General features: G+C 42.3%; 1 protein-coding gene across 2 annotated transcripts in view; it reads left to right on the forward strand.

Moving 5' to 3' along the window:
* Positions 1 to 19,863, forward strand: part of PTPN14 (protein tyrosine phosphatase non-receptor type 14) — a 196,204-nt gene that overhangs the window by 80,954 nt on the left and 95,387 nt on the right. For both annotated transcript variants that reach the window (XM_061383514.1, XM_061383515.1), the window contains exon 3: positions 3,177 to 3,346. In XM_061383514.1, coding sequence (XP_061239498.1) covers positions 3,177 to 3,346 — 170 coding nt within the window. The remainder of the gene's footprint in view (positions 1 to 3,176; positions 3,347 to 19,863) is intronic.

Genomic DNA, 19,863 nt, shown 5'->3' on the forward strand with positions numbered 1-19,863 from the left:
GCGCACGTGTTAGTCTGAGTGAGAGGTTAGGTTCCGGTTCTGTTTCTTGTGGCGCACTGTGAGACATGGCTGAGTAAACGTGCGGCCTTGTGAACTTGAATAGAGCAGGGTAATAAGAACTTGGAGACAGGGTCTTTCTCCTCTGTTGAGCTCTCCAGAGCAGGCATATGGCAGAGGAAGAATAGGGAGGGGTGAGGTGGGAATGGAGAAGTTACTTGGAGCAGAGCTTTACGAAACAGTGTCAGATGGGGTGGATAACTGAATTCAGCACTTCTAAACTAGGTCGTTCTGGCCATAGCAGGTAGAAACTGTGTCCTCCAGGTTATCTGCCTCTTCTGCACTGTAACCCCATTTCTTGAATAGTTAAATAATGGTTTCTTTGGATAAATGCATGTGAGTCACCCGGAAATACCCTGTGTCTTGTGGAAAAGGCTGTACCGCAGCAACAAAAGTATCTTATGCCATGGATTAGGTTTTGACATTAAAAGTGGTTTGCCTTGTTATTTGGAATTCTGTATTATTAATTATAGCTCAAGACTATTTCCACACCATGATTCTCTTATACCTCATCACGTTCCTTTTCTGTGTGTGCACATGCGCACACTTGTATATCTGGGAGTATATGTGTACTCCATGGAATACTTTCTCAGGGTGTTTTTTCTTTCTTTCTTTTTTATTTTGAAGAGCAGAGATCGGGTCTCGTTTAATGATTGGGTGGGAAGGAGAAAAGGAAACTTAAAATACTGGTCTTTAAAGCACAGGAGAAGTAAAACTTACCTTTTTTTTTTTTTCAAAATCAATTATAGAATGTTTATGCAGTTATTGTGGACCCTTTATAGTTTAAGTGCTACTAATTTGAGTGAATGTTACAGTTTGAGTGAAGTAGGGACCATAAAATCATACCTCCAAATGTCAAGACTGCTTTTAGTGAAAGGTGATAAATCATGGCTGGCCTGCAAAGCAGTTGCAAAGTTTGCCCTCACTTTCTCCACCCAGGCTTACAAAAGGGCTCTTTTCCAAGTAAAATAATTATCACATAGCCCATCACTGCTTACATATATTACCTCATTTATCATATACAGACTCACTCCTAGTCATCCAGAATACTGTGGAATACCCTTATACGGCACTGTGCTCCATGAAGGAATTCGGTGCAATGCAGAACTGCATTGGATCTTTTTCAGATGGTTTATTAAATTAAATCCCCGGATTGCCTCATTTTCAGGCTAGCCTAAGCCCACGTGATAGATCCCCTCGGAAAGCTTCAGAGTGATATTCCAGTGTCCCATAAACACCTTTAATGAAACTCTTAAAGAAACTCTTTGGGGAGACACTGCTTTGTGATGTTTTTCTTATACCTTTTAGATTTTTATGTTACTCGTAGACCTTCCAGCTTCTGCTTTTGCCTGCCTCTTCTCCTTTATTTCCAGATAACTTCTGTTTTCTGATTCTGTGGTTGACACGGATGCCAATAGCGGCTGATGACGAAGATGCTTGAGGCTTGTCTGCTTTTTTTTTTTGGTTAGTTAGGGTGATGATCATGGTGATACACAGCTGCAACAGAAAGCACCATTTGTGAAGTAGTTATGTAAGGTGGGCCACGCACGTGGTGGACGGTCTTTATCTCATTTATGCCCCGAACAGCCTGTGGCTGATGGGGGTAATCACCATCCCCATTTCGCAGAGGAAAAAGCTCCGAGACTCTGGGAGGCTCCATCACTCATACAGTTACAGAGACAGTGAGTGTAGAAGCTGAGAGATGAACTGACGTCAAAGCCTATTTTCTTTCCATTCAGCCACATTTCATTTCTTCTATATCATCAGTCACATTGGAACAACTAATGGACTCGCTGGAGCTGGAAATGAACAATAGGGTCAGAATCCACTCAAGCAAGTTGGCCTAAGTTTTAAATAGAAACATAGCCTTGGTTCTGTTTGTTGGCATTTTGTTGCTCGAGAAATGCATAGATTTCTGGTGTTGACTTGCCCTGTGAAACATCGTGGAGGAAACGGTCCCATCTGAAAGCTCACACATTTAAAAATATCCTTTAGAATATTTAGATCTGCAATTTTATATAGGGAAGGATATGTCTGGTTTTCTAGTAAACTCAGAGTCAAGACTTGATTACACATTTTGGTGGCGTGGTGACAGGATTGATGTACTGTATCGTTGAGGGTGCAGCCAGCTGTAGTGGGAACTTGGGCACAAAAATGCCTTTGGAAATTAAACATTGTAATGAAATCATGCCTTTGAAGGCAGATTTCCAGGTGTGCTGTAAACCATTCTAGGCTATAATTGAAATATAAAAGAATGCTTCAAAAGCAGTGATCAGTTTTTTTTTGGGGGGGTGACTGCTGTGCTAATCCTGAAATCCTAGCATGAATTAATATAAAGACAGGATTGGATGCATAAAAGTACCTGTTTTAATCATTTACCACATTGTTCAAAACTCAACCAGTTGAGGCTTCAAGTCCAAGGGTGAAAAATCTCACTTTCATCTATCAAATCCCCCCGCACTGATCTGCCAAGAACAGCCACCGGGGGCTCCTGTGGGCAGCTGTGAAGAGCAACTCCTTCCACTCTCCATGCTTAATATGGGGGAGAGACTCGCTGCAGTTATGTATAATGAAGTGGTCGAGGCCAATGTTTTTTAAGGTACTTCATTAAAGCTCAAACAGGGTGAATCCATTTTCGGTTCAAATCAGGTACCCTATGAAAACATTCTGCACTGCGGACGCTTGACGTTGGCAGAAGGTTCCACCTTCGGAGTTGAGCAGTAAGTTACTTTGCAGCAGGTGCAGGAGCTGTGTGTGCCGCTGCCAGCGAGCTCCACGTGAGATCACGAAGCATTCCGAAAGCACAGGGAAGTCAGCCTCGAGATCTTAGAATAAGTCCGCATGGTCTCCAGTCGGTATCACCCACTGCCCTTACCTAACACAGGTGCATCCGTGCCCACGTGTACAAAGAGCAGCCATGGGTAGGAATACTGCCATCTGGACACTCGGGGTGGTTTACAGTAAGTACTGTGTGCCTCTGGTTTTTTTTCAAAAGTTCCAAAGTAAAAGCTGGATCCTTGTGTCCGGGCTGGGGGACCAGAGGTGAGGTTAGACGCTGGAGTGGTCTCAGGATGCCCCTTAGGAGGCCCGAACTGACGCTCTCTTGTCTTTTTACCTAGACACACTACTTTGGCCTTTGGTTTCTCAGCAAGAGCCAGCAAGCACGATGGGTGGAGCTGGAGAAACCTCTGAAGAAACATCTGGACAAATTCGCTAATGAGCCTCTGCTTTTCTTTGGAGTCATGTTCTATGTGCCAAATGTGTCATGGCTTCAGCAAGAAGCCACAAGGTAGGTGCTTTTCTCCATGTTCCAAGAAGGGTGTGGAGTAACTGAGGCTTCAGACGAAGTGGATGAGCTGGTTGATTTGGGGGGGGAGGGGTGTGTGTGTGTGTGTGTGTGTGTGTGTGTGTGTGTGTGTGTAGTGGAGGAGAGGGGAGGTAGTTGGGGATTGTTTACCCCTTTGCAGCTTTAGAATTTTTGTTTGAATCCATGTAGCTCATGCCAGCGGTTCCCTCTTCTGCTTGTGAGGTAGCAGTGATCCTGAGACAGGTAGAATTTTGTGTCTAGAAGCATAGAAATATTAATTGGAGACTGTAAGTAAAATAAATATGCTAGAATTTAATTTAAAAAAATTAATTAACCACCTAATGCTGTTTGGTCCACTCGTTCCCTCAAAATGTCCCCAAACAAAATGCATCATCCGACTTTGGATTTGAGGATTGAGAAGGTCACTGAAGATGGGAGTAGAGTTGAGTAAAGCTCAGACAGGGTAAGAGTTTTGGTTTGGTAGGTTTAATACAAAGAAATAGGAAGCCAGCAAGCAGAGAGACCTGGGGATTGGCCCCACCCTCCTGCTCATTGGCTGCTTTTCCTGGGAGAAACCCTATGCCGTCTTTGAAATGGTATTTCTCCCCCATCTGTAAAATGAGGGATTTGCATCTAAGTCTTGAATGATCTGATGAGTCTGCAGCTCTGTGAATGAAATGAGTATGTTTCAACTGATGTTCGTTAAAATATGCAGGTGGTGGGGGGTGTTTCCTTATCAAATGGTTATTTCGAGTAATGAAGGGAATTGCATAAACTCTCTACTTATAAGCCTTTTACTCTGATCATGGCATTCAGAGTGCTTGGGAAGCAATGCAAGTGACATCTGGGATAAAAGGAACAGTATGCTACTTGATTATTATATGTGTCATTTCTTAGATTTTAAATTTCTGAAATAAGGATGCAGTTGAAATTTTTATTAACATTTTAAGGTGATAGTGTCCATCCTCTTCTTTTTTTAATCCAAACTATTGTTACATAGGTGGTGTTTCTATAAAACAGAGGCTGTGAGAGAGCTGACTGACCCAGGAAACCTACATCAGTCTTTCAGGTGTCATTCATTTGAAGCACTTAATTATACACCATCATGTGCTGCTTTTTTGAGTGATTTCATTTAAGTCCTTTCTGTCTAAGAAATTATCTCCTCAAATCTCCTCAAGTCAAATCAGATCAAGATGATTTCCTCCAGCTTTTGAATCCTTCTTGAGTTCTTTATACAGTGTTAGGAACACAGCATTAGGTTAATAAATACTTGTTGATTCATAGCTCTTGGACCTTTAAGTGCAAGACCATGAAGGCCAAGGGTGAAACATGGACTATGAATTAATGCATACTGAGAAAAGTTCAGCCTGTAAGAAAAAAAAAAATGAAGTGGTGTTCCTCTAGACAGATTTATTCTGTAAGGTTTATTTAGGAAGAGCAGTTGAAGTGGTGAGGGACACAGAAATTATGCTTTATGAAGTTAAAAAAACAAAAGATCGTTTAAGCTTAGAAAGATGAAGACTTGCAAGGGTGCAGTAGCTGCCTTTGAACTCTCATGGGGAGGGAATTCTGTGTCAGCTCTGAAGAACAAAATTAGGGTTAGTAACGATGAAGTTCAAGGAGTTGAAAGACTTTGGTTATTTGGCTTGACATAAGAACAGAGTTTCTAATAATTAAAGCCATATAAAAGTGGAACAAGCAGACTTACAATAGAGCAGGCTCCTTGGTCTCTGGGATTGCTGTAGTTCAGGGTGAATAGCCTGTGTGGTGTCTTGAAGAGGAGACTGCCATATTGAATAGGATGTTGGAATCATCAGTGATTCTCAGACCAGGGCTTGCTGGATCACAATTAACCCAAAGCATTTATTCGAAATATGGATTCTAGGACTGCACCAGAAGTCTGAACTTGAATGTCTCAGGCTGGGGGTCACAAGGATGTGTTGTTTAAAATAAGCAATATTCCTCAGGTAGTTCTGATGTTCATTCAGACTTGGGAATCAATTAGTTAACCTATAAAACTCTTTACAGTTTCAGATTTTCTAGATAAGTAAACAATGCTGCATTATTTGATTGTCAATATTTGCCTATAAAAGCTGAAACAAAGCATGTTTAAATCTCAAAACCTGAGGTATAGAGTAGGAACTTTTGACTTTCTTTTTGCTTGGTTAGGTTGGTTCATGTAAGAGGTTTGATAAGGAAGGAAAGAAGTGTTTTTCAACAGAGGAGTTTGAAGCAGACTCTCTGAGCAGAAAAACTAACTGAAAATAATTCAGAACTTTGAAGGACATTTTTTTTAGATGTAAACTCTGGAACTAACCTATGTAAATTTCAGGTATAACCTTCTCTCTGTGGGAAAGGATATTTGTAATTAGGAGCTGGGTTTGCAAGAGGAGTTTTTTGGTACTCCTCCCCCTCCCACCCCTGATCCCCCTGCACCAGCATTGCAGGAATTTTTGTGGTCTCAAAGGGCCCGAAAACTGAAATGTGCCAAGGGGTGTCAGAGCAGGTCAAAGACTTATGCTGGAGAGATGGAGAAACAAGAGAGAAAAGTGTTGTAAGTAAATAAAGGAACATTGATAAAGGGATAAAGAAAAGAAGCAGGGAATTCCATCAGGGTTCAGTGGTCAGACTCAGCGCTCTCACTGTGGGGGCCCTGGGTTCCAGCCCTGGTTGGGGAACCACAATTCCATAAGCCACACAGTGTGACCAAAAAAAGAAAAAGAAGAGAAAAAAGGAATGTATATACTTGGGAAGGTTGAGGGCCACCAACCATGATCCAGATTTGGCTCACTGAGACCCACCCTTAGTTTTGGACATATAGACCAGAGTGTAAAGGAGGCCTCATTCAGACAGAAGAACATTTTGGAGTGTTCAGGACTTCTGAGTTTGATGTTAGAGATGAACATTTAGCTGAATTCAAGTGGAAGAGAGCTGTAGTACTAACAATCATTAGGAGCCCTAGGGAATGTGAACCTTCTTGGGAGGTTTTAGAAGCATCTGGGGGCTCCACTGAATATTGAAACTGTCTTCCAGGCAGAGCGGCCAAGGAGAAGCCGTAGTGGGGTGGGATCCCAGAGCGCTGTTTCACCGAAGGCCCAGCAGCGCTCACAGGAGCTGGCTAGTGACCGGCTTCCCAGGCAGTCCCTGTTTCCTGAGTGACCAGATGGCTCAGGTGCAGACGGACTTGGGCTTCTGAGAGCACCTGGGATCTGCAGCTTCGACACAGAACAGTTAGTCTTTGTGATGCCTTGCACAGTAAGATGTTTGCATAGATTAGAACTAGAGATCTGCCTTTCATTGCAGACAACCCTTTGGAGGAGGCAACCATTCAACCATCTGTGCTTGAAAAATAAGCCTTTGTCTGGAGCCCACCACACTTGTTTTCACGCAACACATGTTTGCAGTGATTTGGCTGCCTCTATTTGAGAGTGAAACAGGTTCTATAACATTAGCCGCTTCTTCTCTGAATAAGAACAAGGAAGTTAGAATTAATACTGTCTCTGTGTGTGTGTGTGTGAATCTATATAAAAACACACAGAGATGAAGATATATTTAATGTATATTTCATTCTGTGTGTTTCATTTCTGATCTTCAGACAGTTCTATCCTTGAAAACTTGCAGGTTAATACAGTATTTGGAACAATACACCAAAAATCAGAAAAGGATGTTGATTGCATGCTGTTTAAGAAGGTGATTGACTTTATTAAGATGATCAGTGTTTTTTAAATTAGAAAATTGAGACACTGTTTTTAAATTTAAAAAATAATAATTTTGCTTATTTATTTGATGCTGTGCTGGGTCTCTGTTGGGGCTTTTTCCCTGGTTGTGGCGAGCAGGGGCTACTCTCTATTTGCAGTGTGCGGGCTTCTCATTGTGGTGGCCTCTCTTGGGACCATGGGCTCTAGGGCGTGTGGGCTTCAGTAGCTGTGGCTCCCGGGCTCTAGAGCACAGGCTCAGCAGCTGTGGTGCACAGGCTTACTTGCTCCTAGCCCTTCCTTACTGGCATGTGGTATCTTCCCAAACCAGGGATTGAACCTGTGTCCCCTGCATCAGCAGGCGGATTCTTAACCCCGGGACCACCAGAGAAGCCCCTGTTTTTTTTTCCCCTTTAATTTTGATGTACTGTGTTTCCTCTCATCTCCCAGATATGACTTTTCAAAAACAAGCCTCTTCATAAGTGAGGGAAAAATGCCAAGATAACTATGGTGGAGTCAGGGATGAAACAGACAGTTCAGAACCAACATTTAGGTGGTGATTGAATAGAAGACCAAAGTTATGAGAGGGAGAATACACATAGAAGTACACATAAAAGGGGGGAAAAAAACTCTTAATATTCTTAAAGAAGTGTGAAAAAGCTGGTGAAGAGGACACACTAACAGACAGATGGAGGATGAGTCATGAAACCATGAAAAGGAAAGAGATTAGGGAGAGAATTCTCTCCAAGCTGTAAGATACATTACCTTGGGGCTTTAAAAATGTTCGTTTTTCCCCCTTTGGTTAAAATGACTCAGGGATGGACCACCATAATTTTTTCCATTTTGCTTGGCTTCTCTTCTGCCTTTTTGCCAGCTTTTCTGTTCGGCAACGGGACTCTGGTTAGGAGTTTATCTTCCCCCGTTCTGCCCTCCTCCTGACTCAAAGGAAAAATTTTTGTAATGTGTTTTAATGATGTGCATAGCAACAGGCTCATTATAAACACATGGTGTTCAGATTTTTCTGGACACAGAATGAAGAAAGATGGTTTGTGAGAGGTGGAGAAATTCTTAGTCAAACAGAAGGATCCTTAATAATAGCCAGGGGAAACCAGAAAGCTGCTGGCCAAGATCACTGCTTTTCGTTTAGGACTGGGGTTTTTCCAAGTCTTCCTCCAGTGAGGAAGTCCCTCTTTAGTTTTTTCAATACTAAAGAGAACACTTTGTAAGAGAAGAAGTAATTTTTGAAGAGTGAATTGGCTTCGAGGTTGAAGTTCCTTCACTGCATGCATGATTTCTAAAATTTTCAATTCTGGGGCATTTTTCCGTTATCAGAACATGTTTGTCTTCGCATTATCCCTGTTGAACGGCCTATTTGCATATTGCCAAGGGCCTTCTGGGCTTCCCGGATGGTTCAGTGGGTAAAGAATCTGCCTGCAATGCAGGAGACATGGGAGATGTGGATTCTATCCCTGTGTTGGAAAGATGCCTCGGAGGAGGAAAATAGCAACCCTCTCCAGTATTTTTGCCTGAAAAATCTCATGGACAGAGGATCCTGACAGGCCAAAATCCAAAGGGTCGCAAAGAGTTGGAGACAACTGAGCAACTAAGCAGCAAGCAGCCAGGGGCTTCTAATTGTCCTAAGAAGGCCAGATAGCCTGTCCTTCTTTTCCAGGACACATTTGTAGCCCGCTGTGGAGGTGGGGTGGTCCGTGCTGCTAGAGGTGAGCGCCATTTAGACAAAGCAGTGGAGCCACCGCTGTGGCCAGCACAGTTGCTCTGCCCTCCAAGGGCGGTCTCGGCACACTGCAGCACATCCGGTGGGAACTCCAGGTCTGTGGGACCTGTGGCAGGCTCCCTCCACCCAGTGGGCGCTGCCTCTGTGTGTTCTGCACTTCTCAGCCTCTGTGGGTCGCTCTTCTCTTGTTATCACTCTTCTCCTGTACATCTCCCAACTTCCATAAAGTACTGGACAATGAGGCTACATGCTGCTGCTGCTAAGTCGCTTCAGTTGTGTCCAACTCTGTGCAGCCCCATAGATGGCAGCCCACCAGGCTCCCCCGTCCCTGGGATTCTCCAGGCAAGAACACTGGAGTGGGTTGCCATTTCCTTCTCCAATGCATGAAAGTGAAAAGTGAAAGTGAAGTTGCTCAGTCATGTCTGACTCTTCTCAACCCCATGGACTGCAGCCTACAAGGCTCCTCCGTCCATGGGATTTTCCAGGCAAGAGTACTGGAGTGGGGTGCCATCGCCTTCTCTACTAGCCTTCTTGGTAAAACTGCCTGGTAGTTATTTCCAGAAAGATTTTGAAAAAAAGTCTTAATCTCTTTATGGACTAGTAGGGAGCATTCCACAATGTTAAATGTAATTCCTTGTCTGGGAAGAACTAATGGGGCAATGTGTCATTCCACTAACTGGAAATATATGGCCACGGTGAAAGCTGCACTCTTTCGGTGCCATAAAGAGCATGGGTGCATTTTCTGTTACGATGGTGAGTGACAAGGGAGGTATAACATTGTTACAGTGTTAGATGGTGGTGGGGAGTGTACCCCACTTCCAGTTACATGTTTTGGGCTATTGACATTTCTATTGATGTTTAAGGTAGATTCACTTAAGACGTTTTACATCCCTGTGAAGGTCAAACTGGTGTTTTGATTTTTTTTTTTTTTTTTAACTAGGCTTCAAGAAGTGGTTCCAGTGACCTTACAAAAGCTTTCTTCACCTTACCTTTCTTGTAAATACCTAAGGTTTCCTCCTTAGTCTCTTGCCATCTGCCTCGAGTGCTATTGTAAACAAGTCAGTGTTCAACCAGTGTTTAAAATGTCTCTTTTAAAAGCTCTAATTATGGTAACGTTTCCATTTCCTTTTACAACACCATATATTTTGTTCCTCCAGTTCTCTGAGTTCTTTTATTATTTTGAAATGTCATTTTAATGGCTATTTAAAGTTTACCCGTGGGCTGGGAAATAGGGACTCCCTTCAAGTCAGACTTAAGATTCAGCATGAATTCCCTGTGGATAATATAATTTGCTGAGAATGGCAAATCCTTCTCCGAGCCAGCTCCAGCCAGTGAATGAGAACTTGTTCTCTCTCTGTCTGATGATTGAGAACGAAATTGTTTCTGCCAGATATTTTAAGATGCTGTTGATACTGAGATTTAATCTCAAACATTATACTGTGTGGCCAACGTCACGAATGATGAGATGAGAGAGGAGGATGGCTGTGCGCCACAAACAGCCATCTTGAAGGCCAGCAGAATTGATTCCCCAAAGGAGATGAGTTGATGAAAATGTGAGTTGCCTTTTGCATTATTTCTGATTTCAACCTTTGTGTTAAGCACCTATTCCATGTTAAGACACTTTGCTAGTCAGTGGGAGTATATAATGAGCAGATCTCAACATGTCCTCTCTCTTCTGAAAGAGCAGTATCTCCAAGCAGCATTTATTTCATTTCCACACATTTGATTTATTGGAAATTGGAGTTGGTCTGTAAAGCTTACACTGCTCATGTTATTTACTTCCTGGTGTTTGCTTTCTCGCTCTTTTCTTGAATCACGGGGAGCCTGGTAAGTGTCTTCCTGGCCCAGCTTTGTGGGCCTGTGACCTGTGCAGTTATTTGCACGGGGCCCCACACTCAGAAAGGTACTGAATTTGGCTTTGTGCTCTGCTGCCATTCTTTTGAAATTCTTAATGATTTTTTTTTTTTTTGGCTGCAGCAGGCAGCATGTGGAATCTTAGTTCCCTGACCAGGGATTGAATCCGTGCTCCCTGCAGTGGAAGCTTGGAGTCCTAACCAGGCAGCATGTGGAATCTTAGTTCCTGACCAGGGTTTGAATCCGTGCCCCCTGCAGTGGAAGCTTGGAGTCTTAACCGCTGGACCATTGGGGAAGGCCCAGAAATTCTTAATGATTTTTGAATAACGAACCCCGCATTTCATTTTTCACTAGACTCTGCAAATTCTGTAGCCAGTCCTGCCCAGGACAGCCTGCTACCTACGTCCCTGTTCATTCATCTCTGCTGGTTTTATTGTTGCCTTGTGACTTGCTGGGTGGATCTGAGTCTGCTGTTATGGGTGTGATCAAAGAGAAAGAGTAAATAACAATAATAAAAAAATCCACAGGGGAACAAAAATAAAATTTTCACTCTGTATGTGCACTCTGACAGATAGTATGGAACAGGGAGGCCTGGTGTGCTGCAGTCCATGAGGTCGCAGAGAGTCAGATACAACTTAACGACTGAACAGCAACAGCATGCAAATAGGAAAATAAAATTGAGGCGTTAGTAACCATTTCTGCCCCAGGACTTGACTTACTGGAAAAATCCTGCAGAGTTGGGGGAGCCATTAATATTCTAAAATCAGTTGAATTTCCTTTAGAGAAGCTGATTAATTAGCTTATCTCAATCCTCAACTAGGATTTCCTTACGTTTTTCTGTAAAGAGGATGACTCTCCAAAGTTTAGACTTTTATTAATTAAAGCAAAAGCACACCTTAGTGCCTACCTCATCATACCAAGTCTTCCACATGTATGGATATCCTTTTTATCCTTCTCTTTCCCCTCTCGGGAAAAAGATCTCTTTTGCAAGAATATGTAGAGAGATAGAAGGTTAGGCAACAGAACAATGAGGTGTACCCAAATAAAATGAAGTTAGTACTTAAACACAATCTAGTTGTTTTTTTGTTTAAAATTCTCATTTTTAATCATATGGCTAATGTGTATTTACTAGTATTTGATGATCTGTTCTGAAATTCTCAAAAGCAAACAAAAATCATGTGTTTCTGTTGAGCTGCTTGGATATAACTTGATGTCTTAAGCGAGGGCAACGATTTTGGTTTTTTTTTGCATTCCCTGATCTTCAAAAATACATGTATTCATTTGTTTATTCACTGATTCATTGATTCCAAATGGTTCTTTATCAGAGTTGCATTGCAGGAGACTGAGAAAGATCCAACATTTGACTCATGGAGTAATAAAGATTTATAATACAGCAGGGATTAAAATTTTAGAATATTGAATTTGTTCAAAAGCCTAGTAGAACCCAATGATCCCACGCAACAGTGTCTACCTTCAGCTGAGAGGTAGAGAGAGGGGGAAAAGTAAACAGTAGTGAGGAGAAGAGGTGTTTTGTCATGTCAAAGCATGCCAGCTATGCTGTATGGATTTTTTTTTAAGAAAGCATCCACTTCCTTAAAAAGTATTTCTCGGATTTTTCGGGATACCATTATAATGGGTGGGATTGGGAGGAGTGTGTTAATTTCAATACTGGGTTTTTAAAAAATCTTGCAGGGAGAGAGAGGCACAGGAGGGTAGATGTTTTAGAATCCTTTGCTCTGCTTTTTCCCTGGCATCTCAGTGAGCGGGACCTTAAGTTGGGGCAGAATGGGTGGGAAGGGAGGAGGGAAGTGGCTGGCGTGCGGGACTCCCACGTGAAAGAGCCCCACAGTGCCTGAGCAGCAGCAGCATCTAGAAAGCATAGAGTCCTTTTTTGTGCTTTTATGGCATAGCTGTTTTCTGACCCAATACAAGACCTCCAAGCCTAGCCAGCAGGGCCTGAGAATATAACTCTATGGGGTTTTGTGGAAGAAGGTAGTTGGTATTCTGTCATTAGACAGAATTTAATAGTAGTAACCATAAGAGTGGCTAGCATTTATGTGTGAGGTTCTGCGGTAAGTATTTTCCGTAATTTTCTTTTTTGGCCCTCACTTGTGTGCTTAGTCGACTGCTCAGTTGTGTCCAACTCTTTGTGACCCCATGGACTGTAGTCCGCCAGGCTCCTCTGTCCATGGGGATTCTCCAGGCAAGGATGCTGGAATGGGTTGCCATTGCCCCGCCTCCAGGGGATCTTCCCAACCCCAGGGATCAAACCCAGGTCTCCTGCATAGTAAGTGGATTCTTTACCGTCTGAGCCACCAGGCTACAATCCCATAAAGGGGGCTCTATTAACATTCTCTGAAAAAGGATTGTGGGTTTTTCCCCTAATAGAAGTTTTATTACTGATAAGTGGAGATTTTATCCATCAATTAGTTGAATCCTTCACATTTCATTGCCAGAGAAATACTTCTGTCCACATGTCCCCTGACCCCCCAGCTTTACTAGAGAAGCAGGAGTGGGGGGTAGCTCCTACTGAAGGGTGAGCAGAGAACAGCAGGGGCAGGAGTACTTGGAAATCAGAGACGATGAACTAGCAGTGTGAGAGCTGACTCTGGTCTCCTGGTGGGTTTTGTTGTACCTGGACCGTTTTTTAAAGAGTTGGACTTGGATGCCTTGCAGGTAGGCATGTGCTATCCAGTTTGCCCATTACCCTGACTCCCTGTGGTGCAATATGGACTCCTTCATGCGACCTGCTGGCTCTGTAGGCATTTAGGTTGTGACCACTGATACTTGTACTTTCTGTATAACTTGGCGTGCTTCTCAATACTGTGATCAACCCATATCTCCGCAGTGGCCCATCTGGATCTGTGGCACTCAGAGTCCAGCTGTCTTCATGCTTTAGCCACCAACCAGAAACTGGATGGTCCAAATGGATGTGCGAGTATCGTTCTCCTTACATCCTTGTTTGAAAGTTTCTTTCTATGTCAGATCACTGCAGAGTGCCAGATAACATGTTCCTGTACTTTATGTGGTGGAGATGTGGCTCAAGTCTTTCAGATTTCCCCTCTTTATTGCTTTCAATATCTGCCTCATCTCTGATTACTCATAAAAGATTCCGTCCATCAGAAAGGTACTAAATGTTCTGTAGGGCCAAAAAAAAAAGAAGAAACCACCCAAATTTTAAGCAAACATAGCTTATTTGAAAAAGTAGTTTGCTGTCTATCAAGGTAAACTAAGCTTTACCAGAGTCATGGCTTTATACCCAAACGTGAGATGCCACACATTCTAGAGGCCATTTGCTTTATTGTACAGATGAAGGAGATGAGAGCTAGGGAGAGGAAGGGGCTTTGCCCACAGTCACACCACTGCTTAGAGACGGAAGTCTGGCTCTTCAGCCGGCACTGGCATGGTTTGTAAGTTAACCAAGGATGCAGACATGGGAGAGGATTTATTTAAATTTCCAAAAGCCTTACCCCATACTCCCCTCCCTTGCCCTGCCACAGCTAAGACACCCTGTGAAACTGGAAGAGATGTGTTTTGTCCAAGGGAAGGAAGCAGTTTAGACGGAAGAAACAAAGGGCAAGGGAAAACAGGCACTTCTTTGAATGGAGTCCTTTAAATAGTGAGCCTTCTGTCGAGATTGGAACTGAGATGGGTTTTATTTAGCATTTTTATCAGTGATCTGCCGCCCTGGGCATAGAGTGAAAGTGCCAAGCTTTCAGATGACACTAAGCCCTTTAGAAGAGTGGAAAATTGAGACATTGGAAATAAACAGTAGAAAGGTGTCAGCCAGTGTCAAGTTCCCAGGTGTGACTGTGAAAGGATGATACTGTGCTCTCTGGTGTAATTTGTGAGCGGAGGGGAGGAGTCGTCATAGCAGGGACATGTTGCAACGTGTTTCAGTTTACAGCAGCCCAGCTCTCAAGGTTAGCCCATCAATCTTGTGCCTGCAGCTGGCCAGAATGAGTGGATGGGTTGCCAGTGTAAAAATGTTTCCTGCCAACATGAAAAGGTGTTACTGTTATTCAGAGCAAATCCCAGCAAATTTTACGTAAGTTTCACTAAAATACAAGCCAGACACATGATAATTTACCAGAAAATCAGAGCAATGAAGAAGCAGTGTTAGAAACAAATGTTTTTGACCAGGACACCAAATATTTTGAAGAAGGTCTTCAGAAGACATGAACTGTGATAAATAAACAGAGAAACCCATAGATCGAGGAAAACTCAAAAAGGTCAGTAATTTGGATCCTTGAAATAAATGACCAATTGTGAAAAGATGGATATTGGTGGAAAATATGAATGCAAGTTAGGTATCTGCCAGACTGCACTGTGTATATATTTTGAATGACTAATAGAATCAGTGAAGAACTGGTATTTGGTCTAATCTTCAAGGAAAATATTAGCTGGAAGTAAAATATAGTTCAAAACCAAACTCTGCTGTAGTAGATTTGTACTCAGGAAATCTACTTTGCAGGTATTTGTTTCTTGGCCAGGGTCTGTAAACTCCCTCAAACTCAGCTTTTGTGTTTATACTCAATTAGAAATGATGCCAGCATAGCTCCTGTGAGGATTAATTTGGAAAGCACCCATTACTATGTTCAGCACATAGTGGATATTCAAATAATGTTTGTTTTTTAAATAACAAACATTTGTGAGGTAATGAGAAATTGCTGTGCAGATAGTTGTCAATCAGTTTTGGCCCTGGTAACCAGAAATGTACAGGGAAGAGAGTTCTGGGAATGTAGATTAATCTAGTCAGGTTGTGACATTACAGTGCCACCAAGGGGCTTAGTATCTAACTAAGCCAGCTAAGCTCACTGTGCTCAATCATTCAGTTGTATCCGATTCTTTGAGACCCTAAGAACCATAGCCCACCAGGTTCTTCTGTCCATGGAACTTCACAGGCAAGAATACGGGAGTGGGTTGCCATTCTGTTCTCCAGGGAAGATTCCTGATGCAGGGATCCAACCCATGTCTCTTGTGTCTCCTGTATTGGCAGGCGGATTCTTTACCATTAGCGCCACCTGGGAAACTCTTGATTCTGCTAACTGATGATTAGCAGGGTCCAAATCACTAAAAACCCTGCTTTTGTAGAAACTCTTTTTGGCTAGAAACTTTTTAATAGTACTGACTTATGAGTGCTAGCCTCTTCATGGATCATACCCTTGTCATGGCGAAGGGGCTTGCCATACAGAGCCACCCAGGATGGACTGGTCATAGTAGAGAGTTCTGACAAAAAGTGGTCCACTGGAGGAGGGAATGGCAAACTACTCCAGTATGCTTGCCTTGAGCACCCCATGAATAGTATGAAAAGGCAAAAAGATATGACACTGGAAGATGAGCTCCCTGGGTGAGAAAGTGTCCAATAGACTCCTGGGGAAGAATGGAGAAATAGCTCCAGAAAGAATGAAGAGACTGGGCCAAGGTGGAAATGATGCTCAGTTGTGGATGTATCTGGAAGTAAAGTCTGATGCTGTACAGAACAATACTGCATAGAAACCTGGAATGTTAGGTCCGTGAATCAAGGTAAATTGGACATAGTCGAGCAGGAGATGACAAGAGTGAACATCGACGTCTTAGGAATTAGTGAACTAAATTACACTCATTTTACATGCTAGCAGGGTAATGCTCAAAATCCTTCAAGTGAGACTTCAGCAGTACTTGAACTGAGAAATTACAGATGTACAAGCTGGATTTTAAAAGGGCAGAGGAACCAGAGATCAAATTGCCAACATCCATTGGATCACAGAGAAAGCAAGAGAATTCCAGAAAAATCATCTGCTTCATTGACTTCTCTAAATCCTTTGACTGTGTGGATCACAATAAACTGTGGAAAATTCTGAAGGAGATGGGAATACTAGACTACCTTGCCTGTCTTCTGAGAAACCAGCATGCTGGTCAAGAATCAACAGTTAGAACCAAAATGGAACAACAGGCTGTTTCAAAATTGGGAAAGGTGTATGTCAAGGCTGTATATTGTCACCCTGCTTATTTAACTTCTATGCAGAGTACATCAAGCAAAATGCCAGGCTGGATGAATCACAAGCTGGAATCAATATTGTGGGGAGAAATATCAACAACCTCAGATATGCAGATGATACAACTCTAATGTCAGAAAGTGAATAGGAACTAAAGAACCTCTTGATGGGAGTGCAAGAGGAGAGTGAAAAAGCTGGCTTGAAACTCAGCATTCAAAAAACTAAAATCATGGCATTCGGTTCCAACATTTCATGGCAAATAGATTGGGAAACAGTGAAAACAGTGACAGACTTTATTTTCCTGGGCTCCAAAATCACTGCAGATGGTGACTGCAGCCATGAAATTAAAAGACGCTTGCTCCTTGGAAGAAAAGCTATGACAAACCTAGATAGCGTATTAAAAAGCAGAGAGAACACTTTGACGACAAAGGTACGTCTAGTCAAGGCTGTGGTTTTTCCAGTAGTCATGTATGGATGTGAGAATTTGGACCATAAAGATAGCTGAGCACCGAAGAATTGATGCTTTTGAACTGTGGTGTTGGATAAGACTCTTGAGAGTCCCTTGGACTGCAAGGAAATCAAACCAGTCAATCCTAAAGAAAATCAACTCTGAATATTATTGGAAGGACTGATGCTAAAACTACATTACTTCCGCCACCTGATGTGAAGAACTGACTCATTAGAAAAGACCCTGATGCTGGGAAAGATTGAGGGCAGGAGGAGAAGGGGTGACAGAGAATGAGATGGTTGGATGATATCACTGACTCAATGAACATGAATTTGAGCAATCTCGGGGAGATAGTGAGGGTCAGGGAGGCCTGTCATGCTGCAGTCCATGGGATCCAGAGAGTCAGACACAACTTAGCAACTGAACAACAGCAATGTGAGTGCTAGAAATCAAATTACCCTCCAAAGATAAAGGATTTGATGTCATTGAAATGAAATTGAACTTTGTCCCTTATTTCCTCTGGCACTTCCTAAAGGTAGAGTTGCAAAAAGTAATTTAAGCAAAAACTCTATTGTTTATATCAACATGAATTTCCTAAATAGATTCCCCACTCCTGCCCCAGTCCCATACGAGGGGTCAGATCTTGCCCAGAGGGTCCAGGCTGGTCATGCTTACTGTGCAGAGGTTATCAGACCCGTGTGAGAAAACAGGATAAGGCGGGCCTGGCCTGCAACTTCACACATGGTCAGAGCAGCTGTTCAGGGTCTTGAAGCCAGGTTGGCTACAGCAAGAGGGGCCAGTCTTGCAGTACTTGTAACTTGAAGAGGGTGTAGTGTGACGAGTATAAACAGATTTCAATTAAATTATTTAAGAAAATGATGACTCTTGGTAAGTGATGATGATTATTTTTTTTTTTTTTAAAAAGCAAAACTAAGAAATTGGACTGCTTGTGTCTTTAAGTGTGGTCTTTAGAATGCAGGGCTCAGAAGCGCCTGTGGCATTCTTTAAAAATGCATGAACAAATGAAAGTTAGTTGTGTCTGACTCTTTGCGACCCCGTGGACTGTAGCCCGCCAGGCTGCTCTGTCCATGGATTTCTCCAGGCAAGGATAGTGGAATGGTTAGCCATTCCCTTCTCCAGGGATTTTCCTGACTCAGGGATCGAACCCAGATCTCTCGCATAACAGGTGGATCCTTTACTGTCTGTGCCACCAGGGAAGCCCTTTGCTGTACAGAAGAAATTAATACAACATTGTAAATGAACTATACTTCAGCAAAAATTACAAAAAGAATCTGTACCTTAAAAAATTGCATATTCTTGTACCCCGCTCTTGATTGCCTGGTCAAAATCTTTTAATTAATGCCATATTGAGACTTAAACTTTGTTTGGTTAAATGAAAGGAAATTCCATCCTGATGTTCTTTCAGGTATAGCTAGTGTTTTATGTGAGTAAATAGAGATTCTCAAGATAGATTGGAGGAATTGGAAAGGAATTAAAGAGTTGCAGAGTTCATTTTAGGCTGAGGAACCTGGAGAATAAATTATTTTTGTTGTTTAATCACTTGGTTATGTCCAACTCTTTGCCGCCCCATAGACAGTAGCCCTCTCGGCCACTTCTGTCCATGGGATTTCCCAGGCAAGAATACTGGAGTAGGTTGCCATTTTCTCCTCTAAGGGATCTTCCTGAACCGGGGATCAAACTTGCATTTGCAGGCAGAGTATTTATCACTGAGTCACCAGGGAAGCCCAGAGGGTAGATGGTCTTATTTGTACAATAGGTGGGCATCTTCATGATGCCTGACATGAACACAATGGAGAAACCGAGGTTCTGCAGCAATTTTGGTTAGTTTTTATTTCTCATGTTTTATAGTCTAAAATTTTAGCCTTTTAGTTAAAATTTGTTAATGCATAACTGATTATACATAATATAATGTATGGTATATCCTCAAATAAGTCATTAAATTTCCTGATTGTACAAGAATTTAGCATTGTGTTGCTCAGTCACTCAGTCGTGTCCGCTTCTTTGTGACCCTGTGGATTGCAGCACACCAGGCTTCCCTATCCTTCATCATCTCCCGGAGCTTGCTCAAACTCATGTCCATTGAGTTGTGATGCCATCCAACCATCTCACTCTCTGTCATCTCCTTCTCCTCCTGCCTCATCTTTTCCAGCATCAGGGTCTTTTCCAGTGATTGGGCTCTTTGCAGCAGGTGGCCAAAGTATTGGAGCTTCAGTTTCAGCATCAGTCCTTCCAATAAACACTCAGGACAGATTTCCTTTAGGATGGACTGGTTTGATCTCCTTGCAGTCCAAGGGACTCTCAAGAGTCTTTTCCAACACCACAGTTCAAAAGCATCCATTCTTCAGCACTCAGCCTTCTTTATGGTCCAACTCTCACATACATACATGACTACTAGAAAAACCATAGCTTTGACTATATTGGCATTATGTACATCCTTAATAGAACTGGCCTAAATTGCAGTACTCTAGGACCCTAAAACCGTATGTAAGACCTTTTCCATTGTTTACTCATGCTTTGAAATTATAAATTTAATTTAAAAAAATATTTCAAAACTGAGAATCTGTGTATGGATTTCAATAATTCTCTTGCCATGCCAATATGTCAACTTCTATTGAATTTAGGTAAATGTAAGATGAAACAATAGATGAATTTGGAAGTGATGATAAAAACATTTCAGCCAAATAAAATTCCCAAGTTGTAAAAACATCAGAGTTTTCATCAGTTTTATTAAAGAAGGTATTATTTTCTGGACTGGTTTATGGAATCCT

This window comes from Bos javanicus, chromosome 16 (genome assembly GCF_032452875.1).
Source record: "Bos javanicus breed banteng chromosome 16, ARS-OSU_banteng_1.0, whole genome shotgun sequence".
NCBI lineage: Eukaryota > Metazoa > Chordata > Mammalia > Artiodactyla > Bovidae > Bos > Bos javanicus.